General features: G+C 40.7%; 1 protein-coding gene across 1 annotated transcript in view; it reads left to right on the top strand.

The window, feature by feature from the left end:
* The first annotated feature begins 12,714 nt into the window (after window positions 1-12,714).
* Window positions 12,715-26,177, top strand: part of LOC143137928 (vertebrate ancient opsin-like) — a 36,869-nt gene continuing 23,406 nt past the window's right edge. Inside the window, exon 1 of the mRNA XM_076298285.1 lies at window positions 12,715-13,078. Within this exon, the coding sequence (XP_076154400.1) occupies window positions 12,715-13,078 (364 nt within the window). The remainder of the gene's footprint in view (window positions 13,079-26,177) is intronic.

The raw sequence follows: 26,177 nt of genomic DNA, 5'->3' as shown, positions 1-26,177 counted from the left end.
TTAACTAGCTAGTGAAGAAGTCTTGTTAGCATTGTTAGCATAGTTTACCTTTGTGAAGATACTGTCTGTATAATACATCTTTTAAGTATAATACATCTTTAAGTGTGCTAAGGCTAGATTGGAATGTATAATACATCTTTTAAGTATAATACATCTTTAAGTGTGCTAAGGCTAAATTGGAAATTACTCTTACTCAGTCCAAGGACCCAGTGGTGAGGAAAGTTAATGCAGGGAGGAAGTGGAACCCAGAGCAGGCAGTTAAGCAAGCTCAATCAGCATTGAAGCATAGGGATATAATGGGCCATGTGCAGCACGGGCGGGGGGGGTCTAGGGGTGGGCGTAAGTAAACCCTTGTGGAGTAAGGCTTCTGCAGGAGAAAAGAGGAAACAGGAAAAAGAGTTTGTTTATGTTGTAGCTACACGCTTGTCTCATTGGCCTGGGGCGGTTGCTTAAAAAAAAAAAGAACACGTCTGGAGGACGGTCAAAGTTGGATTATAGTGACACCATTGAGACAGCTGATGTGGTTGCCCAATCCGTTTAACTTTTTTGGATATGATATTGTGAGCTCTATGTGCGAATTTGGAGGCTGTGTTCTTTCCGTGCATCAATGTAGACAATTTCTTACTATCGCGAACTCTTGTCAGGGGAGGTCATTCATTTTGGGTGTCACCTATGACTTGAACAGATAGCCTGCTGCCACCCGATGTAGCCTACTATTATTGTTACAGTTTTTGATCAATGCAACTAACAGTATGTGTAAAGCGACGCAATATTAACCGTAGCCTATGCCTATCCCGTCTGTTTTTACAATTTGCGACGGAAGGTTTTGACTGAGCATGTTAACATAAAATAAAAATATCGCGAAATGTTGAGTAAGGGGGTCAGTCGTGTTTGTGACGCACAGACAGCCTTGTAGCCTATTTTGCTTAGGCCTCGCAATGGTCAGGGATGGTATTGAAATATTGTTTTGTTCAACAGGAAAACTCAATCTCAATCAAGAACACTCTCAATTCGCCTTATTCACATGGCGGCCATTGGCGGCTAAAACGAGGCTACAGGGTACACAAACCATAGGATTGTTATGTTCTATGCATTCACCTGTAGGTGGCATTAATTACATAGTAACTTAGTACCCTGTAGCCTCGTTTTGGTGTTTATTTGGTGCTTTACTTTGCTGTTTGCATCTTTTTGTACATTAAAAACCAATATGTCGCGACCGCAAAAGGGGTGTTATCTCTATAGGTAGATATGAACAACGTATGACTTATGGCCTGAAAAAAGTTCAGTCAAACGATTTTTTTTTTCACTTTAATCCCTGAAATCAACTAGGTTCTATTCCGTGTAAATTTGTCCATGAAGCGGGACATTCAGTCACGTTACTACCGCGACAAAGCTTTGCGTTGCCACTGCACTGCTGTCATGTTCATGTTGGCATGTTCAAACACTTGTAAATAGTAATTATTTGAGGTTTAATCTTACCTTTAATATTATTTATTCTATCCGAATGGGTGCGATGTAGGTATTAAATTTCATCTGAAGTGGTATTAAAAAGGTCTTAAAAAGTCTTAAATTTAGGTCTGACAATTCTGGGGGTACCCTGTCGGAGTGCAGGAGACAAGCCATGATGGGCTATGAGACAAAAGTTCACACTCAGTATCATGTTTCAACACACTTTAGGTCAATATCACACCGAACGTATCCTTTAAGTTAACTTTAATAACACTGTTAGCATGGCTAGATAATTAGCAACATTAGTTAAAAAAGCCATTAAGCTAATTGTCTATCAACATCCATTAAACTATCTGCCAATCAACATCCATTAAACTATTTGCTTATCAACATGCATTAAACTATCAGTCTATTAACCACTTTATCTACATTCAACTTTTAAACAGTCTATCAACTTTTATTAAGCTTTGCAACCACCATGTCTATCCTAGCATCACCTTAGTAACCATCTCTGCATTATCTATTTTAACTATACATGATATTTTACTGTACATCATAACTTGCATTTTCATGCACTGGTAATTCCTCAGAATTACATTTTCTAGTTGAAATAATTGCTGTTCAAGGAGATGCCACAAGCTATTGATTTCAAAGGTTGATTTACATTTGCAAATGTTAAAGGAACACGCCACCCAAAATCAGTAGTGATATATGTTCTTACCGTAACTTTCACGAGTTGAGTCGTACCTCTCCCGCGTCGGTAGGTGCACTCAAACGCTCTGTCACGCGGCACGAATGTGTTAGCATGTTGCTATGCTAGCGGGCTCTGCCGTGGCCGTAGAGAGAGGCACATAGCAGTATTCAAACACCTCCACGTTTTACCTACTTAAATACAGTTGCACGAGTAGTTGATGAAAAATGTTAGGGCACACAACATGAAACGTGACGATTTTCCAAGCGAATAAACATGAGAACTACAATGTGTGGTGCAATAGCACTTGGGAGTACTTTGACCTAGCGTGGTAATATTATTAACACCTAATTGTAGATCCTATCCACCACAGAGTTTAGAATCCATGCTGGATCGACCCTCAGCCTCTCCCTCCCCTCTGAGCGAGAGAGGCACACACACTAGAGATGCGCTGATGGGCTATTATTTCAACCATAACTGCATAGCAAAACTTATCATCCATCAGCCATCCATCAGCACCAAAGTTTGTTGACCAATTTTCAAAACTACACCTGCCCACCATCCGCTGGTTGTTTTAATGTAGGCTATATGGGTGATGCAGCGCTGCTGACGTGAGGCTAGAAAGCCCTTGCCTGTTCTAGAAAGACTGATCTAATGCAGCAAATATATTAAAAGGCAAAAGTCGTACATTGGCTAGGCCTATCCCCAGAATATCAGCAGCAAACTCAGTCTCTGTCGCGCAAAACAGTCTCCAAATAAAACGCACATCGGCCTGTTGCCTATATTCTGCCAGCTTGTGACAATATATCGTCCAAAATGCTTGATTGCATTGCATTCTCCACATTTTTAGCTACATTTTCATGTACCACATCAGCATTTTTGTTCAGTGAATCTTTTGTAAATTGCTTTACAATTACCGTCGGGCCCTTGTCAGCAGACTTCGGCTTGCCTCTTGCCATATTCACTCCTTGTCTTCCGATGTCATTTCTGAGTCATCTACAGATGCTCACCTCCCTAAATAGAACCAACTTCAACCTGTGTTATATCCTAGATGAGACTGCCTGGGTTATTTTGTTTAGATATTAGCCTATATATAAAACACATAATTGTAGCCTACCATTCAGGGAATAGGCATTTAAAAGAGAGACAGAGAGTGATATGACTAAGAAATGACATCGGGCGATGCGATGGCAGTGCGAGATGTTCAGAACGTAAGAGCTAAAACTTCTACAAACTCACTAACATCCACAGCGGAAAAAGAAGGTAAGAAAAATAGTCGGAAAACTTAGATGTGTAAGGCAAGCAAGCAAGTTTGGCGGTTGTTACTAAAAATGTGAACATGCACGTTGCATTGTTGTGCGGTGGACTTTCAGAATGAATGGAGTCGGAGTTTCTTTAATATCGAGGCGTCATATTTGTCTGATGGCCTGCTATAAAATGAATTGCGATGTCTGTCTGAAAAAGACGCGCTCGTGCAGTCAAAATGAATGGGAGTCTTCAGAACAGGCTTGTCAGTCAACCTGACATAACAGTGTGTAAAGTAGCCTATAATGTGAATGACTTGTTATTTTATCAAGGATTTCTTTCTTTTTGCAAAAAATAAAGTACAATAGGCATTAATTAGTAGGCCAGGAGCATGCTGAAATTATGTGGCAAATTGCGTTTTTTATTACAATGATAAAATTGTAAAAGGACGTGACCGAAGCTGAGGCAAGCCAGGCAATAGGCCTATAGGCCCGACGGTAATTGTAAAGCAATTTACAAAAGATTCACTGAACAAAAATGCTGATGTGGTACATGAAAATGTAGCTAAAAATGTGGAGAATTCAATGCAATCAAGCATTTTGGACGATATATTGTCACAAGCTGGCAGAATAGGCAACAGGCCGATGTGCGTTTTATTTGGAGACTGTTTTGCGCGACAGAGACTGAGTTTGCTGCTGATATTCTGGGGATAGGCCTAGCCAATGTACGACTTTTGCCTTTTAATATATTTGCTGCATTAGATCAGTCTTTCTAGAACAGGCAAGGGCTTTCTAGCCTCACGTCAGCAGCGCTGCATCACCCATATAGCCTACATTAAAACAACCAGCGGATGGTGGGCAGGTGTAGTTTTGAAAATTGGTCAACAAACTTTGGTGCTGATGGATGGCTGATGGATGATAAGTTTTGCTATGCAGTTATGGTTGAAATAATAGCCCATCAGCGCATCTCTAGTGTGTGTGCCTCTCTCGCTCAGAGGGGAGGGAGAGGCTGAGGGTCGATCCAGCATGGATTCTAAACTCTGTGGTGGATAGGATCTACAATTAGGTGTTAATAATATTACCACGCTAGGTCAAAGTACTCCCAAGTGCTATTGCGCCACACATTGTAGTTCTCATGTTTATTCGCTTGGAAAATCGTCACGTTTCATGTTGTGTGCCCTAACATTTTTCATCAACTACTCGTGCAACTGTATTTAAGTAGGTAAAACGTGGAGGTGTTTGAATACTGCTATGTGCCTCTCTCTACGGCCACGGCAGAGCCCGCTAGCATAGCAACATGCCAACACATTCGCGCCGCGCGACAGAGCGTTTGAGTGCACCTACCGACGCGGGAGAGGTACGACTCAACTCGTGAAAGTTACGGTAAGAACATATATCACTACTGATTTTGGGTGGCGTGTTCCTTTAATAACGCTGCCGAACAGCTGATTAGAATGGTATTGTTACGTCATCCGGAACTTTTTCCCTGGCCGGAACAAATTTACTGTGACATCTCCTCATGACCTGCTAGCTCTCTATGCCCTCAATATTTTCTTTTCTAAGATGTCTGGCTCTATCTCTGCTGATTCTTTGCATCTTACTTTTGCAGACATTGGAATTGACTCTGGTGCGTCAAACACCCCCAGACTCATTATCGGATTGCTCGGCAGCAGAGACAATGGATGTCCACCTCCATGGCGTGGCCTGAGGTCATCGGGGGGCTCTCCACAGAACCCGGGAATGGTGTCAGGAAGCCCTTCTGAAAACATGCAAAAAGATGGTCTCGCATGAGTCTCTGATCATACATGGTGACGCATGGATCCTCACCTCTGCAGATGGTGAGACTGTTTGCATGTGCAAGAGCACTTTCCTGCCGCTGGACAACGGGCCACTGCAGTGTCACACTCTTCCCAGGAAAACAGAGCAAACCTGTCACCTGAACCTCGAACTCCTGCGTATGGGCTCTGCACTTACCGGAACCGGCAAAGTCCGCCCTGACTGGATACCAGTGATGACAATGCCATCCTCCTAAAACATTAGAAATAATGATTAATTCACACAAGGATTAAAGTTCTCCGTCATAGGACGGATTTCCGTCAATTTGATTTTAGAAATGTCATATTTGAGATCGATGCAGATCCGATGAGAAAAAAAATAGGAGGGGGGGGGACTGTCACCTTTGCTTTTCCTTTTTTAAGGCAACTACAAATATTAGGTAAATGTTTAAAGACCTAATAGTGTTCTTGAGAACTTTCTGTGTCTCAATCCGTGACCGCTCAAGAAGATACGTCCTATATGGCCTACGTCAGCCATGAGTTTCGCTTTGTATGTTGTAGCTACACACTTGTCTCGGGCGTTTGCTTAAAAAAAAGAACACGTATGGAGGACTATAACGGTCTAAAAGTTGGATTATAGTGACACAATCGAGACAGTTGATGAGGTTGGCCAATCCGTTTAACTTTTTTGGATATGATATTGTGAGCTCTATGTGCGAATTCGGACGCTTTGTTCTTTCCGTGCATCAATGTAGACACTTACTATCGCGAACTCTTGTCAGGGGAGGTCATTCATTTTGGGTGTCACCTATGACTTGAACAGATAGCCTGCTATGCCACCCGATGTAGGCTACTATTATTGTTACAGTTTTTAATCAATGCAACTAACATTATGTGTAAAGCGACGCAATATAAACCGTAGCCTATGCAATTTATTATCCCGTCTGTTATGACATACAACAATGTTTTTCACAATTTGCGACGGAAGGTTTTGACTGAGCGTGTCGAGTAAGGGGGTCAGTCGTGTTTGTGACGCACAGACAGCCTTGTAGCCTATTTTGCTTAGGCCTCACTTTTAACGACAATAGGTTGTGAGTGTATGTTGACAAAAAATAACCATACAATTAAAATAGTCAACTTAAAACTTTGCTATAAAATATTATTAATTTATAGCACAAAACCATAACCAGTGGGCCTACCAGAACCTCGCATATTAGCGTCATGATTTGTGTGCGTCTATTTGGCAAGGCCACTAGCTGTCATGGATGCGTTGTTGCTAAAGGAAGGCAGGTGTCAAAAGTTAAAAAATAAATGCAGATGGGCAGCTGATGAAAACGGGGGAGAACTAACAAGCCATGGTGTAAAGAAATTAAAGTGCCAGGAGTTTGCTTTTGCGCGGTTCGCTGCAAGAAAATTGTTTATGGATGCAATAGGAAAACGTTTTAGCACGCCACCAATCAGAAGACCGCCATAAGGTTAACGTTCGTGCACTTCAGGACATCTTCCCTACCTGGTGCAACTAGCCACCACGACAGATGTAGGCTACGTTTATCTATGGCTGACCGTTTTTACGTTTAGAAAGTAGGCTATGCATGTTCTTTCATAGCGCAACACGACCTGTCCTTAACCATATCGCAACCTCTTGTCAACCTTATACAATCTGTTGCTGAAGACAAAAGCGCCGTCTCCAGATTGTCGTTACAAATGCGCAGACCTCCTGCATGAGCACACACAGTATTGCTGCTCATTGGAAAACTGAGTTGTCTGTAAAACTCAAAATTACCATGTTTTCATTAAATGCAGATGAGGCAACAAATGGAAATATGAACAATATCTAGAATGTTCTGATTTGTTACTTTGATGAGGAAATGGGAAGTCTTGCAAACTTGATTTTATAGATTTTACTTGGTGTTGAATTGCATATTAACAAGAAAAAAATCTCCCCTTTAAACACTTTTGGCCTGAAGTAATTAAATAAGAGTGTGTTAAAGCCTTTCTACAATATTGCTGCAGTAGAAAAGAACAGCAATGGCTAATCAGCAATGGTCAGGGATGGTACTAAAATATATTTTTGTTCATCAGGAAAACTCAATCTCAATCAATTACACTCTCAATTCGCCTTATTCACATGGCGGCCATTGGCGGCTAAAACGAGGCTACAGGGTACACAAACCATAGGATTGTTATGTTCTATGCATTCACCTGTAGGTGGCATTAATTATATAGTAAGTGTACCCTGTAGCCTCGTTTTGGTTTAAACAATGGCCGCTGTGTGAATAAGGCGAATACTCCCTTTACTTTGCTGTTTGCATCTTTTTGTACATTAAAAACCAATAGGTCGCGACCGCAAAAGGGGTGCTATCTCTATAGGTAGATATGAACAACGTATGACTTATGGCCTGAAAAAAGTTCAGTCAAACGATTTTTTTTCACTTTAATCCCTGTTCACAATTTAAGGATATAGCTTCCAATATAAACTATAATAGCAGTTTTTTTTACCTCTAGTGTGTCTTGCTCAGTCTTGGAGCTGGTAAGATCATTTGAAGTTCTGCTGCACGTCACCTGTAGACAGACAAGTACATTTGTATTTACAAATCCAAAGTGACACACACATGTGGATTATATTACAAGGGCCATTGTCCCCTACAACTTTTCTGGCTTCTGCGCTATCCCAACTCCCGTAAAAGCATTGTCAAAGTAGTAAGATAACCAATATCATGAAGGTTGCAGACATAAAATTAAGTCACTAACACTCCTTAAATGTTGACTAAGCTTAACTAACTTACCTTGCGAGTGTCCTCCACAAACTCTGAGCAGTCAGCAGCTCTGTCACTAAGGGAGTCAGTCTGGGACCCTAAGATAAAAAATAAAATGTATAACTTTGTTGTCATAGTCACGATCATAAAATAAATATATATAGTGACTTAAACATACTTTTCAGCAAAGGCTTCACTGAGAGGCATAGGGTGTTTTAGAAGTCAGGGGTTTGCCTTCCATTGTCTCCAACTGTACAAGGTTGTCCTCCACACTGATGACCCTTTCAAGCATAAGCAATTTAAGTTATTACATGCTTTGTCACCAATCATCAATTGATCATTTGCAATCAACAACATTCAAAAGCTAAATATACCTATACTTGTTTGGCCAGTCAGGAAGCATAGTCATGCCAGGTCTGCCACGCTTCCTCTCATTTTTTTTCAGCACCTCCATACCAGGAGTGATGATGAAGTGCTTGGTCCATGTCATTTTTTTTCAATAGGCTGCCTTCTGCCTCTCTTTGCCCTTCTCGATGTTGACGAGCACCTGGACAGATTCATGTACTTTGTAAGATTACACAGAAAGAAATGAGACATTCTGTCAGTTTTCAGTAATACAATTCATTACTTTGTTGAACACATCCGCATCAGCCTCGGTGCATTCTTGAACAAAAGCCTCGATGTCCTCCTCTGCAACAGCTGCAACTTTTCCAAATGGATCACCACAGTAATCTATTTCACAAAGTGAAAGTTGATACTTAAGATTCAGTAAGTTAAACATGGCAACAAACAAAACATGAATGAATTACATACATTACAACATACCTCACAGGAGATTATTTGGAGGATGCCTGAAAAGAGGAAGTATGGGCAAACACATTCTCTTTCAGCTTGTCCTCCCAACTTTCCTGATATCCCTTTAGGGTTTTCCCAATAGCTTTTTTCAGGGTCTGATTTGTGCGTTCATCTAAACCTGCAAGAAATAAATTACATTTAGACTAACAATCATGCAGTCAATTACAATAACAACACTACCACTAATTATGCATACCATTTGTCTGTGGGTGGTACGCTGATGACATTCAGTGTTTCACCCCACATGTTTCGAACATCTTCTGATTAACCTTAGGCAGAAAGACATACACACACACATTAAATTAGATTATTAAAAAAAAAAATTTTGCTCTGTAGCACTTTGAGATTGCTAAATATAAAGTGCAATACAAATAAAATGTATTATTATCATTATTATTACTGGTAAGAACCATAACCAATTATAGTTTTTTTCTGAATGCTTAAACGCTAACCGTGATTCTTATAGCACAATTTCTAAAACTTAGTTTGTATAGCAAAACCACTCACTGAGTTTGCAAAACTAAAAGCACAAACACTGCTTTGCACTCAGTTTGCAATTTTGTAACACACACTTTGCAAAACTGTAGGTACAATCCACTGCACAGCACTCTTTTTGCAGAACTGTAAACACAATACATATGCTTTACACTCAATTTCCAAATGACCAACACACTCCTAGCAAAACTATACACATGTATGCCTATTATTTACACTATTTTGCCAACTGTCTGGCACACAGTCACATCATGAAAACTGTTTTAGATAATTAGTTCACTTTGCAATCAGCCTAAGCAGTGTAAATAAGCCACAGGTAGGCTGTCCGTGTGGAGTACAATGGAGGGAGCAGGAAGAGTAAGAGGAGTGAGAATTAGAGGAGGCCTAGGAAGAAGACGTGGAGGTGAAGAAGTAGGAGGAAGAGGAGGAGGAGGTGAACAAGTGAGAGGGAGAGAATGACATGGACAAGGGGGTGAAGTTAGAGGAAGAGGACAAGGAGGAGGACGAGGAGAGGGAAGAGGAAGGTTAAGAAGAGTAAGAAATAGCCATTTTACAGTCTACATGTGGGGATATTGACCAGGCTTCATGTCAGGCCTGGATACGGCATTCCAGAATATATTTTCCCCGGTGCCTTTGACTGGAGGACATGGCATGTGATGTAGACAACATTTTGAGTTGAGAGAGACGACAGGATGTAGACTGATTTTTTTTTTTTTTTCTCAGTGAAATTGCTATTTTGTGAAGCTCACCACATGCAGCCCATCAGAAAAAGAATGAGACAATTTGGGACAACGTAGGCCAAGTTATGGACAGGCAGCTTAAAGCAGACCCATGGGGCATCAAAACGGAAACTGAAAGTAACTCCCCACTGCCCCATGAGTCTGCTTTAAGCTGCCTGTCCATAACTTGACTTATGTTGTTCCAAATTGTCTCATTCTTTTTCCTATGGGCTGCATGTGATGAACTTGAACAACAAGACTATGGGTCAATTTACACTGAACTTACACTTTAAGCAATCAGAAAAAAACTATAAGCAAATAACACCAGTTAACTGTAACGACTACAGTGAAACGTTACTCTGTTCCAAAATTCACAACCTTGGTCCGTTAAGATGACCTCAGGAGAGCCATGTGTGAGGAAGATGTCCATCATCGCCTACAACACAATGTTATAAAGGATTAGATCATTACTGGTAATTAACATGTGATTAATCGCATTTCATAGTGACATTTGACCCAGTGCAGTCTGGCTATCGTGACTGAAGGAGGCAGACGAGAAAGCACTGCTTTAAATGAAACATTTAGCCTAGGCCTACGTTTTAAAAAAGAACGCCCAGACCAATACTGTTGTTGACAGGAGCATCAATGTAATATTTCTGCAGTAAGAAATTTCCGTTGCCTACCATAGGAGTTCGTCAAGTCTGAAGTAGCACCTCAATGCAATACAATCCATTATGTAGCCCATACCCACTTATTTGTGATTTACACGCATGCAATTGGATAACACTACGGCTGTCATCTGTTTAGCTCGCCTCTGGGCCGCCTATATCAGATACACCGATGTGATTGGCTCCCCGTGATACAAGTGACAAAAGTAACGTGCATCATTACTCTTTGCCAGAGTGTTCAAATTGTGCTCTTGCGAGAACTATGGATTTTCCAGGGTAGCCTACACCATGGTGGACATTTGTCTTTGGCTCACCAGACATACAAGACAGATGGACAGACAACATCTCAGACACATTGAAGATATCATTTAAACAAGTACAGTACAAACAAGGGAAAACATATAGAACATGAATAAATAAGTTTAAATATAGGCTACATAAACAGCTTAGCCAGGTATGTGTGTTGTCCCTAAGTTTGGTTAAGAATACTGATGGCATTTGGGTTTTTATAGTGTTGGAGACACAGAGTATATCGGCAAGCTGTCGGTTGGTGCGTAAAGTTTGCCCTGTACTAAAGCAGTTCTTGCGCAACTTCATTTGTTTTCCTGGCCACAAACCCATGAGGATCATTAAAGTGTAGTTTCACCAACTGGCAGGTCAGCTTCACTTATTTAAGTTTTCCAAATATGCACCGACAATAGGCTATCTTTGCTGGTGAGCTTTCAATTAATGGGCTTTGGCTTTTTTAGTTTTTTAGTAATTTCCTCACATTAAGGTCTAATGGATAGGCTATAGGCCACTTCTATTTTTGGATGCTCTCTTAATGGTGTTGGTGTTTAAAACACATTTTTATTTTAATAATTGCCAGATGATATGTGATGCTTCACATCTTATCACAAACGTGGAGGCGAAATGGTCAGGGCCCAGTACACGATGCCAGGATGTACCAGGAATCTAATTTGAGCATTGAACATTTCAACAGGGTGCGTTAGGCCTATAGTACCTTACTGGAATATTACCAGATCCACTACACACTAATTAATGTGTATTATGTGGCTGTAACTTAATGTTATATGTGCTATTACAGGAGAACTTGATGGGTGGGGGATAGAGTATCCATAACACACCATGAAAGGTTTTAAAAGTAAGAAAGGGGCACAATTTGTTCATCCCACTTTACATTAATATAGATCAGCTTTGAGCAGAGACTTTGGACATTGCCGCATCAATACTGTATGTGTAACATTAACTTTCCCTATAAAACGTTATGGATGAGACATGGCTGGAATTTGTCAAATGATAACAATTTGTTGAAACCTTGAGTCCATTTATCCACTTTTTAAATATGTATCCATCAAATTCAATCAGATCAGTTACAAACAATAACACACAGACCTAAATGAACATTTTAACAACAGTTTTATTTGTGTGTGCACATGCAAGTTTTTTCCCATGGTAAGGATGACATTTGCGTGGAATTGACCCTATCCAACTTCCGCTGTGACCGTGATTGTAACCTGCGGCACCATTGGACAGCATCATGATGCTTAAACGCGTGTGCTTAGCACACTTACATAAAGACAAGGCTGCCACACTCCTCTGGGCGCATTATGTTCGGTATAAAAAGGAGCGCCCAAACAACATGAACGCTGGACGATGCGCGAGAGACAATCGGTGCTTTAACTGCATGCACCGTAACGACATCTATGAAACGTCCATTGGACCACTGACCATATCCATGGATGAATACTTCTCTATGTGTAAATATTTTTTGATTGACCAAACGACTTTTTCAGAAGTAGCTTTGGACAGGCTACATGTTTGGTCTGCATAGACAATTGGTGATGATGACAATGTTAGACATTGTCACTTTTGCAAAGAATTCTTTGAACATGGTATGATAGCCTATTCATGTATGCTCACAGCATTACACGCAAATGTTTTTTTCCTTAGAGCAAGGGGAGGTTTCAACAGAAATTTGGTTAATTCAGTGTGGTCTCCGTTAACTGTCAGTAGAGATTTTGTACTCTACTTTTGGCAGAACCTGACCTCGTCTTGAAGCATGGCGTCTTTCGTCTTGTCAGTGAACGGGGTTTCATTCACTGAAGCTACGGAGAAACTCGAACCCGAGAACCCATTCAAAGGACCCCTCTCATATGTTTCGCCATGGACCTATACTTTTTTGGCGTGTTTAATGTTCGTTGTGACCTCGCTATCTCTCTTTGAGAACTTCACCGTTATGCTTGTTACTTTTAAATACAAACAGCTTAGGAAACCCTTAAATTATATCATCGTAAACTTATCAGTAGCGGATTTCTTTGTGTCACTCATCGGAGGGAGCATAAGTTTTCTTAACAACGCAAATGGCTACTTCATTCTGGGCAACTGGGCTTGTGTCACCGAAGGATTCGTCGTCACGTACCTAGGTAAGTGCAGTAGTGGTTTTTGCCATGCGAAACCACTACGGCGAAGCGGGCAGATATACCCGCGGGCGGCATACGGAAACCTGGAGGGGTCATTGTAAGATTTTTTTTTTGGTGAACATCCAGAAAACAGGCGATCATTTTACTAAACTGCGCGGGTATTTTATTCAATCGTGCGCAGGTTTTACTAAATAGTGTGCTCATTTTACTAAACTGAGTTCTCAGTTTATTTAGTCATGCATACATTTTACTAAATTGTGAGCACGTTTTACTTATAGTTAGGGAAAGTTAGGCTTTCTTTTCACCAATCTGCAAAAAAATGTCTTACCAATATAGCTTTTTTTTCTCTATGTATTCCTATAGGTGTCTTTTTTTTAACCAATATTAGCTTTTGAGATGTCTAACTAGAGGTTTTTAGGGTGCTGAATATATCCCAGCCATTAGTTTTGAGTAAAAATGACTCCAAGTCCATAAAAAAATCCATAACAAGTGGTTTTATTGAACAATTACAAAACAAAACTTTCTTAATCGGTTTAAAATGTAACAAACCTCACCCAACTCTAGCCTTGTGAGACCAACCTGATCTCACGAGCTTCAGATTTTCACTCGCAGATCAGTCTGGTATCTCTCCGATAGAGAAAATTTGGAGCAAACGAACGTCCAATCAGCGTTGGTTTTGAGGTGGGTTTAGGTCTGACGCGACATCCATGGATGAGATGAGCATAGCTATCGCTGAAGTTTTATCCGAATATTTGAGTATTCCTGGGGAAGCTAGGAGTCTCTGAAATGTAGCTGGGAGGAATGAAGGACACAGACGGCCAATTCAAGTTAGTGTTTAGTAGCACTGAATCTTAGTTACTTAACGAGAAGGAATATGCTTTCTTCAGACATGTAGCCTACCATGAAAACTTGGTGGGGATTTTCGTTGATGAGGTTCATGTCACATACAATAGTAAGTTAAACACGTTAGCTACTTACCTAACTTGTATGTTAAAAGATGCCATTAGAACAGGGGTGGGCAACTAATCTCCCCAAGGGGCCACATGACAAACTGGGACTGTTGAGGAGGGCCGGATCCAAAATACCGAAGTCAAGTCTGAACTCAATTCTGTTCAATTCTATTCTGTTCTTGTATAACATTAAGTAAATCATATAGTTTTGTTTACTAGTCGTAAGAACAGATGAAAATGTGAGGGAGACAAAGGAAAAACAGCAATATTTAATCTATGTCCAGTATTTAATCCTCATTCTCGAAAAAGATTTTTTGACATTGACATTTTTTTTCAGTTTTCAAAGACTGATATAAAAAAGTACTACAATATCTATATAATTAGGCTAGGTCATGAAAATGTGAAGGAGTCAGTACAACCGATAGGCCTGTGCCACCATTTCATCAACACTCAGCAATATTTCATCATTAAATCATTACCATCATTAAATTAACTCTATGCAGAATTAGACTACGAAATTGTGGAGCAGACAATAGTAGGCTGTCATTAGTTAATCAACATGCACAAAGAAAACTATTTAAAAAATGTAGACTATGTTTTTGCTTTAACTTTATGCACATAACTGTGATTGGTCAACTCGCTCTGTGTGTTGAGCCGGCTGCTTCAAGCAACCTGTGGGTAGTAGCATCATACTAGTTTGCTAACATAAGCTTTGCAAATAAACTCAGACATATTTTGGTTACAATTACGGGGTTATCCGATTGTAAACTGTCTATCTGCCAGTAACGTTTTGAAATGAACACTTCGTAGGAGTTTGTTCTAACAACCTTTGCGGTGGTGAGCGATGCAGACATAAGAGACACAAAACTTTGAAAGGTTTACGCCGACGTAAAGGCAACTGCATTGTGTCGACGCAGAAGCATAAATTCTATTCACCAGCACATCAGTGAGGGTGTTTACGTCGATGCATCCACGCACAAATGTATGGGCGTACAAATAGCAGTCGCTTTCAAAATAAAAACAACGATATTGATTTGCATGCATTATCTCTATGCTAGGCTCTTGACTATTGTTCTTTCACGGACCTTACGCAGGCCGGTCAGGGAAAGCCCACGGGCCGGATTTGGCCCGCGGGCCGTATGTTGCCCATATATGCATTAGAAGAACGCTTTGTTTATCTGATTGGTTGATTTGGACCGTCTATCACCAACATAGGTGGTGATAAAAAGATGGTTTATCCAATCAGCTAACCAGTATTTTCGCCCCTTACGTTCTCCAACGGAAAGTACCCAGATGGATATGCGGAGCAAATGCGAAGCAATCCATCTGTTGGAGTCAGGTTACCAACTCTCCTGCACTCCCTCACTCCTGTTATCATCTGGCTGGTTGATGCTGGCAAGAGTACCATGACAGTTCCCACAAGCAGAAATACATTTGACTCCTTGCTTTTTACAGCAGCACCTGAGAGTGTCACAGTCCCCCTGCACAGTTGCAGCTGACAAACTTAAGAAGGTAGTCCGGGATCTGTTGTAGGGACTGGTGCATAACCATGTTCTCCTTGTTTCTATCCACACTCAAGGACATCTAGTGACGGACTTTGTAGCAGTAGCCAATATCTGGTCTGGAGATATGCCCGCAGAGAGTGCAGTGCTGCAGCTCCTGTAGTCGGAGGTAGTTTCTAAGGCTACTAGTTGATACTAGTTATTGTCCTCATGAGTTTTACATTTTGTTGCTCACTGTCCACCCTCCACGTTGGACAGTCTTTTCTCTCTCTCACACACACGCACATCTATACACATTGACTCTCACAAACACATTCACAACCACACACACGTCTATGCACATTGACTGTCTCACAAACACATTCACAACCACACACACACATCTATGCACATTGACTCTCACAAACACATTCACAACCACACAAACACATATGCACACACTTACAAATAAAGTTCACACCTCCCAGGGGCAGGATGAAACAGGTGAGTGGCCTAGCTGGCAGCAAGATGTAACCGTCACCTAGCATAACAGCTAGTCGTATCGTTTCATTACATTGGTGACGTACATCGTTCGAGACGAGAGATGCCACTGAGCGGATTCGCATAAACCTAACATAACTTTTAAAGTCTATTGAACAACAGTACTTTCTTGACGTGAAAATGTATCTTTTAAATTCACACAGATCATATGTGAAATTCATGGCACAATTTGAACGGGACCAAAAAATAATTATTATCTCTCCATTGACTCCCGTTCATATTTTTTCGCAAGATAGGTCCCATGGACCGGAAGTAGAAGGGCATGACTTCATCCGACCATCACAGTCCCGCCCACAGCCGATGCTGGAAGTAAGAATCCAATACAATTTCTCCATTGACAATTGGGGTATAAGCCATAAAAACTTAACTGTACATGGTAGACTTAAAACCAGCTACGGCTGGACTAAGCGATTGTATACTCATATAGACGACAAAAGTTCAGGAGCATGCCTATGTTCCCACAGCCCTTTGTTCCCTAACCTACCCACCCACACCTCAGGCCTAACCCCAACCCTAATCCTAACCTTAGAAATGTGGGAACATAGGGCTGACCCCGATGTTCATGGGGCACTAACCTTGTTTTGAGAGAAATGTCTTTTATTCGCGATGTCGTGGATAAGTACTTCATTACCCACAATCCTGAACAATCCCACAGTGATGCCTTTGATTGGTGGAAAGTCCGTTATGGTAAAGTTTGAAACTTTCTTCTCAGCGAAAATCGCTGACCAAGATGGTGGAGTCTTTTACTGCCTATGCTATGGCGAAAATCTTAATGTGATTTAAAACTTTCTAGACGAACATTGATACTTGTATCAACAAGTTTATATCACACAAACTTAGTCAGGGCCAATACACTATCAAATAGACCACTGTAAATGTTAGTTTAAACACTCAAATTTTTCAGGTAGCCGACAGGCTAGCCTTTAGCATTTCCAACATTGCATGTCATTATATAATGCAGCTAACATTAGCCTACATGCTGCAACAAAGGTATAAATTATATGTTTTAGTGAGTGTCCAAAGGGGTGAAAACCACTTTAAATCGGGTCACATTATTGACTGTTGTGTGTCCGAGTCAGCTTGTGGGTTTTGTAAGGGCCAGCATGAGGAACAAGACCTACAAAGTTGTGGTTGCAGGGAGGTTGGTAATGCTAGTTAACATTAGCTAGGCTACTGTAGCCTTCATAATGTATGAGTCATATCAATCATTAACCTAGGAATACTTCCTTGTGCATTAATGAACATTTTGTGTAATAATTCACGGTTCATAAACTGAATATGGTGGTCCAAGAGCAGACCATGCACCGGTCCATGCATCTGCCCGACTGAGCGGTGATGGCATCAGGTACGAAGCACTGCACCATATTGCTAACGTTAACCGCTTTCACACACACATGATATAAAATACACAATGATAAATATAAAATTCAATACCAAAACACTATTATTTACAGGATTACTACTGAAATAACTGCTATTAACGGCACATTCACTATATAAAAATCATTGTTTGGAGGAAAAGGTTCGCGAAGTTGTTCAAATGGCAATTCGCACCGGTTGTGCCTTGCTATATATATTATTCAGTGAGGTGAGGGGGACGACGGCCGTCTCTTCAGCACTGCGGGGGACATATCCCCCACGTCCCCCATGCCGCCAGCGTGCCTGGGTACAAGACTGTACATATTTTCCAATCGAAGGAACTACTCATCCCATAAACCACCGCGCCTCACTGAATAATATATATAGCAAGGCACAACCGGTGCGAATTGCGGTGGTTTATGGGATGAGTAGTTCCTTCGATTGGAAAATATGTACACAGTCTTGTACCGAGGCACGCTGGCGGCATGGGGGACGTGGGGGATATGTCCCCCACAGTGCTGAAGAGACGGCCGTCGTCCCCCTCACTTTTTGATAAGGAAAAAAAACATCAGGTCCCTTTCCACAGGTGTATAAAATCAAAGCACCTTAATTATCAATGCAGACTGCATGGTGCTTGATTAATACACCTGTGGAAAGGGACCTGATGAAACCCATGAATATGTACACTAAATAAATAATACTAAATAAACTAGATGTACCGCGTAGCGGTACAAAATATGACCGCCGCTCAGTCCTGCACATCCATTCCGCGAAAATAAATCATATTAATGAATTTGTCTCCATCTTCTACTCCATTCCTCACTCTTGAAACTTTTGTGTATGCTTGTTTGAAATGTGTGTTTGCACACATTCCGCACACAAAGTAGCCTACTGGCGCTGCAAAGGTGAATAGATTTGTTTCTGGGCCAAAAAATCTGTAACATTGTTATAAAACCTTTAAAATCTCTAAACAATCACAAGTAGGGCAGTTCATCACAGTCCATCCATTGCAACTAGACTGATGAAAGGTACACCTGTAGGCTACATTGTATTTGGGAAAAGCAGAAGGTAGCAGCATAATGTATTTATTTATTTATTATTAAACAAAACAATCCCTGTCAGTTCCATGCAGTTTTCAACAGCTATCAAGAAGAGAGGTCATGTCATGGATTTTTGTGAATGTTTCTTCTTCTACATATGCATAAGTTTAGTCATCTAGTTCAAATGATATTCAGCTTTATTGTCAATGCACAAATGAAATACCAGTAGTCTAAAACAAAATGCCGTTTTTCCCAGTGGTGCAAATAACTGACATGTCCAAAGGGCCTTCATGAAATGCGTTGCGAGACTGTTCATACACATTTTAACGGGCAAAGTTGAAGAGCTACTCTCCGTTATTGTTTGTGCAAATAATATGCTGATTCATGTTCCCTTGCATTTTGCAACCATGAGGTCAATGGTTAAGCTCAATCTTTTGACGCAATCTTTTGATTTTCACCCAGCCTAGTCCATGGTAGGCGCCCGATAGAAATATTGTTTAATTTTGCGATTGAGATATCCACACACTGGCGCCCCCCCTGCGACGTGTTCGCCCCCCGGTTTTAGAGCTATTCTAAATGCAAAAATGCATAGAGGGAGTTATGACAAAACCGTGACTGTTAACAAACTATAAGCTATATAAGGTAGGCCCTATGCTAGGCCTATTACACAACACAAATTGTCGCTAGGCTATGCTGGCGACCCAAATAAAATCTCCGTTGGAACCAATGGCTTACACCTTACAGTATCAAGCTGCCACCTCTTGGCGAAAAAGTTAATAGTTTTGCATATCAGTAGTAATACATTTCACGTAGCTGTGAATCACGGAAAGGGCGAATGAAGTGGACACTTCTAAACGGAACCCAACCCACTGTACAGTAGCTCAAGGTCTGTGGCTAAAGCAGCCATAATGAAAGCGTTATCATTGTTTGGATACTTCACACACACGTGTTTTTTAATCGCATAGACTACAACTACCAAACTGGAATCAAAGCACATCGACTCCCCTCTCACACCCTAAACACGCACTTCGAACAAACAAAAAGCGCCTCAGTCTCACGGAATAGCCATAGGCAAAACTGTATCTGACCCTTGTAACGTTGGTACTAAATCATTCATCGCAAAGAATGATTTTTGTAGCACGTGCAACAAATATGTGTAGGTACAGCCCTGCCCTGAATACATCTCAACGTGCGCTCTAAAACATCTGGTTTAAATGGAGATTGTAGATCATCACGGGATCATAGACAGGTTATCTTTCAGGTAGCCTATATATTTTCCATTAAAAAACCATCACGTAGCGAACGTGTTGTGGCTAACTCACTTAGCTCCTGTTAGTAGCCTAGGTTATGGTCATAAGCAAATGAGAAGACAGTCGAAAGATACAATTAGTGCTGTTATCGATTTGCTTGGTAGCTTATAAACGCATTTATGGTTTTCTACAAATACATCAATAATCAAATTGGCCTCCATCACTCAACCATGCTAACGGTAACATTATTTTACCTACGTTCTGCTATTGATAGGATTAACGTAACGTTAGCCTACCTGCAGTAAAAAACAAGCATGTCCGATAAACATTCTCAGATTTATTTCGGCTTCAAGAGGAAATGGGAATTACATGTCATGCAGAAATCATCCTACCCTTAGACGTTCTCTGCGGTAAACTACTGTAGCCTACAGTCTTGTCCTTGTAGGAAGCATAGTGTCTTTCCAACCCATTTAAGATTAACTTCCAACAAAATTACGTCTCACTGCAACGATGCGCCATCTAGTGGACAAACGACTACTTATCGCCAATACTGGAAATGCAGCCATGATGATGATGATGAATATTTATTTTGGCTTTCTTTTAATCCTACTGAATTTGTAATTATGTATCGGCCGTTCTAATACCGATAGTATGTGGGTGCCTGTGTGTGTGTGTGCATGTGTATATGTGTGCACCACCATCTACAGGCCAATGAGTGTAGAGTCACTAAATGTACACATAACTTAATTTTTTAGACCCCCCCATGGATGGAATTCTACGAAACTTGGCATACCCCCAGAGAATGTCAGGTTAATCATACACATAAAATTTGGTGCAGTTCTGAACGTCTTTACTGAAGAGAGGGGCGATTAAAGCAGAATGATATTGCATTTTCATTTTTTACCGGGGGGGTGCAAATCACAAATGAGTGATTATGGGCTAAGTTGATGTGGGCCCTTGAGACCAACATACCATAAAAATGTCTTCATCCTCGGTGCCACGGTTCAGGTAGTTATTGAGGAAAAACTGCATTTTTTGGGTTTCGGGGGGCCCAGCGCGGAGGGGGAGTGGCCCCCGGGGACCAAACGAAATTTTTCCGTAAAAGTCTAGTGGGGCTACATACCCACCAAATTTCATGTGCCCTGGTGTTTCGGTGCCCCGGGTATCGTTGACCAAAATTTCAGGAAGTAGATGACGGGAAAAAAAAAAAAAAAAAAAAAAAAAAACTTTGACAATCCCTATATAATCCCTCCATAATAATAACCTATAGGTCAGGGTTTCCGTTCCGTTTGTAGGAAAAAAAATTAAATGTCCGACAAAATTAAATCTCTCCGGTCAAATTGTCCGATTGAAATTGGCTAATAATCCCGTCCCCTAACGCAATCTGAATTTGAGAATAAGCCTTAATACGTAAGCCTATATTATACGTCCTCTGTCTATGTTTTTAAATGAACAGGCTCTACCGTTTGAAAAGTAAGCTATTAAACAACACGCATAGCTATATGCTGCATTTCAAATAGGAAGCGCACGCTTAAATCGTCCATGTTAAACAACGAACAAATGAGTGAGGGGGTTCAAACATGGCCAGGCCCAGTAGTCAGGGGGCCTATGTGGTTTCTGTGGGATTGAAATGTTAATTTTTGGAGAGTGGTTGGACTGTCTTTAGAGGTCATTGAACATGGAGAAAAATGATGTCTCCATTTTTTTTTACCTGTTTTAACCCTATTTTTGTGAAATTGTATATTTCACTATAATTAACACCATAAATATTGATCACTGGCTATGTTGAATAAAGTTCACAAAACAGTTATTTTATTATTTTCAACAGTATGATTGTATGTCAGTATTATGATTGTATGTCAAACAATTAGAGATAAGATCAATAACCAATCAGTTTCACCAAATACACATACTCCATTGCTGAAAGATAGCAAAATCACTGAATCACAGATGAGACCTCAAACAACATTTAATTCATTTACATATACACAACATATTAGATCTCACCTCCACAATGTCCTCATCAAAATCTACAACTAAACCCTATTTGTACTCACCTTCTTAAGACTGGTCTCCCCTTCCTGGATAATGTTTTGCTCAAGATTATAAATAATTCTGTCAGGGCATGTACCACAGTCGTTTAAGACATCTGTTATTAAGCTCTCCCTCAAAAAACCTAGCCTTGTATCTATACTGGTCCTCCTGGACCTCAGCGCTGCCTTTGACAGCATAGACCATGACATACTACTTAGGCTTGAAAATTTGATAGTCATCAAAGACTCAGCACTCGCTTGGTTTAGATCATACCTTCCTAACCGTCAACAATTTGTACAGGTCCATAATAAACCATCTACCCAGATTATGGTAAAATATGGAGTGCCTCAAGGCTCAGTACTGGGGCTCCTTGTTGTTTAGCAGATGATACATAACTATACCTCTCCATAAAACCTAATGAATTAACCCCGTTAGCCAAACTTGACACATGCATAAGAGCTATAAAGACATGGATGACGAATAATTTCCTGCTTGTGAACTCAGATAAAACAGAAGTCATGGTTTTAGGTTCAAAAAGATGAGGGATATCCTATCCACATCACAGGCTACATATAGTGATCTTCCACTGACCTCATCCACAAGTGTTAAAAACCTGGGAGTTATAATTGACCAGGACCTAGCACTAAGTAATCACATAAAACAGATCACCAAAACTTAATTTTATTATTTAAGGAACATTTCAAAGATAAGGAAGTCCTTACCAGATGCCAAGAAATTAATATTTTGTCATCTCAAGGATAGACTATTGCAATGCTATTGCAATGCTATTATGCTGGCTGTAATAATACCTGTCTAAAGAGCTAACCGTTTATTCAAAATGCAGCTGCTCACACACACAAAAAATATGAACATATTTTCCCCATCCTAGCATCTTTACACTGGCTACCTGTTAAAAGTCATTGACTTCAAAATATTACTTATAGTTCTTGGTTGGTTGCCTGCATTGATAGAGGACACCTCATGAAGAAGCTCTTTTGTCTGCTTCTGACAGAAGAAGCACTTATCTATGCTGGCAGCAGCTGCTGCTGAACAAGTCTACAAAGTCCCTCTAGATGGACTTGATGCAGTTGCAGGTGTTGCTGCAGGTTCAGAAGATGGTCTACCACGTCTTTTCTGAAGACACTGAGTCCTGCCTGCTTCACATGATTTCTAGTAGCGAATCTTAGCATGCTGCAGATGCTCACTGTTACAGATGGATTTGTAGCAGTTCCTGTGCCAAACTGCTTTGTTCTCTTGTAAGATAACTGCACTGTAACAATGTAATTGTTCGCTGATCTGTGATCCCCATCTCTATACTCTCTCATGGACAAAAACAAGAAATTTGGCATATGTCTCTAGTGATGGTTCATTCACCAGTCCCCAAAATCTGTTTCTTTTAGAATATGTGTGCCATCACCTGACTAACAGAAAGACACACCTCAGAATATAACCTAACTAGACTGTGCCACCATGGACTATGAAAATGTTCTTGCTCAAATGTAGAAGGCTAGAAGGTCACTAATATCACCAACCATGAAGAACAGAGCACTATGTGCTTCAGGTTATTCGATATTCTAAATTCTATCACTGCCAGCTATCATCAGCCAACTGTCAATGGTAGTCAGGGATGGATTACTGCATGGGCCTACCGGGCCCAAGCCCAGGGGAGACAAGGAGTCAGGGGGCCCAAGCCATTGCATGGAATCATTGCCTCAATATCAACACATCATATCAACATATAGGCTATGAATCTGATTGAATTAAAGTATTGGCCATCCCCAAAATGCACCAGAATATAGGAAATCACATAAAATAAAAAAATTTAAATGTCCCCCGCAACAATTAGTGGGTGGCCCTTAATACATCTGGGCCCAGGGGCCTGAAAGTTCATAATCCATCCATGCTGGTAGTGTCTCACTTTCTCTTTCTCTCTCTTACACACACACACACACACACCTGTCTGTTTGTCTATCTGATCCTTTACCCTTTCTTTTCATCACACTTATATAAGCTACAGAAGGCCTTACAGACTTCAGCTGGTACTATGTAAAAGTCTATTAAGTCTATTAAACTTGATTTAACAGAGATCTCTGCACTTTGTGCTCTGAATGGGTGTAGACAAGAACTGACAGAGCAGGCTAGGCCTACACTCAAGAACACTAATAGGCATGAATTGATTGTATTGATATTGAAGTATTATTTTTTTAGCGGACAATTTCGAGAATTTTAGGCACAATTTCTTGTTAAAGAGATCATCAGCCTAAAAATGTTTTATAATGTTGTATTGTTTATGTGGCCCACTTTTGCACACCTTGTAGGCACCAAACCCTATGCTATAATACCAGCAATGTGAGGTTTATGGACAAAACACCATATTTGACCTTTTCTGAATTTGACCTTTGATTTGGGTCCTTCAAAACCTTCAAAAAAAATGGAGACATGTTTTTTTTTACTCTTAAGAACACCTAGAACAAAGATATAATAGTCTCCAAAAATTAACATGCGAATCCCACAGGCCCCCAAATTAGACACATAGGCCCCCCTACTACAGGCAGACTAGCCTTAAAAGTTTTTTCAGAGACCAGACGCGATGGATGATGATAAATTAGTAACGTCTGGAGCCTCAGATGTCCGGTCAACTCCACCACCACCAGATAAAAAGCAGAAGTGTCGGGCGTATCTGTCGGAATCAGTGACATTGGAAGTGGAGTTGCGGGGGATGCGGCCGCTCCAAGACACTGTCATTCTCCGTGTAGCCTACACTGGACATGCAAAGTGTTCTTTACCCAAAGCATAGCCTACAGTAGGCCTATGCGTTCTCTGTCTATGATCTGCAGGGTTAGGGCCTCCTCAACGAGGAGATTACTGGTCCGCGGATAATTTCTGGCACAATTAAACGGTATCATTGAACCGCGGCCGAAAGAAAAAGAAACTAAACATTTCCCAGAATAGGAAACATTTCTTAATTTATTGTTATCAAATAAAGAGGCATAGTATTAGGGGGCAGTGGTGTGAGCGCTCATTCTTGTATTTGCGCATCTGTGTAAGTTAAACAGTCACCACTGGAGATTAGGGGTGTAACGGTTCATGTATTCGTATTGAACCGAAACGGTACGGGCGTCACGGTTCGGTGCATGAATTTACACGGAGAATACACGGTACAAAAATACATAAAAGTCATGTGCGGATTAATTAATGTCATGCGCAATTGTTAAGTAGCGAGAGTTACGGGAGTTCTTTAGCGACACCTAACGCTAATCTGTAGCCTCGCCTTAGCTCTAAAGGTCTGATTGGCGCCTATGTTCTTTTTTTGTCAGGTCATCGGTCAAGTCAGTCAGTCAGAGATAGCAGCACTAAGCAAGTGGTAGCGACCCACAAGAGTTAGAGGATCCGCTGGTCTCTTTAAGATCGCAAGTTTGAGAACTTCAGTTACAGTAACGTTAGTACAGGCGAAAGAGTGGTTGATAAGATGAAACTGTGTGTCGGCGTTGTTCAGCAGTTGTTGGGTATGTGAGTGGAAAAGATGCTACACATATAAGAAGCCATCACCCAGATGATGTAGGCTACCAATCACTGAAACGAGGGGTAAAAAACTTCCCCTGCGCTTCAGCAGCCTTTGGATACATAGGGCCAAAACCTATGGCTTAAATTAAACGATTTCGTAATGACAGAAAGCTATGTAAATCGCGTAGTAATTACCTGTTGGGGTAACTTGTAACTTCTCACATGAGGAGCTGGTAGTGTTAAGTGCATAGACAGTAAAGTGACAACGCTAACCAGGCTAATAAACAAACCATGCTACGGTGAGTTAACGTCAAAGGGCAAAGTCACGTGACTTCTAGTTGTAGTCTGTTTATGAAATGAAAGGAGCAATTTCGTTTTTTTTAAAAAGGCAAAATAGTGTGATATTTTCACAGTTAGTAGGCTAGATTATTACTTTACACACAATGAAAAATATTGAGGCAAATTGTAGACCCTTCCATTTACAACTAAACACAGATGTTGAAGGTCTTGCTTAAGTGGATTTTGAAAAATAATTTTTCTATGTAATTTGCACTTTCAGAAATAAGAGATGCTGTAGGCCTATTTTCAGTTTTATAGCTGATTGTTTTATTTTGTTTACAAGTTACAGATGGAGTCAGGGTACTTATTGTACTGTTTAGCCTACATCTTACACACTTCAGGCTGTTGCAGATAGCTCAGGAAAGAGACTGTAGGACACTAGGTGGTACAGCCTGAGAAATGTACAAAAAAAATGCTTTCTGCATTTTTGTTTTGCTTTTCCCTCCATTGTACCGAACTCGTACCGAACCGTGATGTCCGAACCGAGGTATGAACCGAACCGTGACTTCTGTGTACCGTTACACCCCTACTGGAGATGTGGAGAACGTGGGTAGCAGCAACAAACAACGTAGCCTTTTTAAACA

The sequence above is a fragment of the Alosa pseudoharengus genome, unplaced genomic scaffold, assembly GCF_046254945.1.
Source record: "Alosa pseudoharengus isolate Yale_2024_CS ecotype anadromous, Long Island Sound unplaced genomic scaffold, YU_APseudo_1.1 YU_APseudo_1.1_scf_21, whole genome shotgun sequence".
Taxonomy (NCBI): Eukaryota; Metazoa; Chordata; class Actinopteri; order Clupeiformes; family Clupeidae; genus Alosa; species Alosa pseudoharengus.
This window is presented reverse-complemented; position numbering and strand designations above follow the sequence as displayed.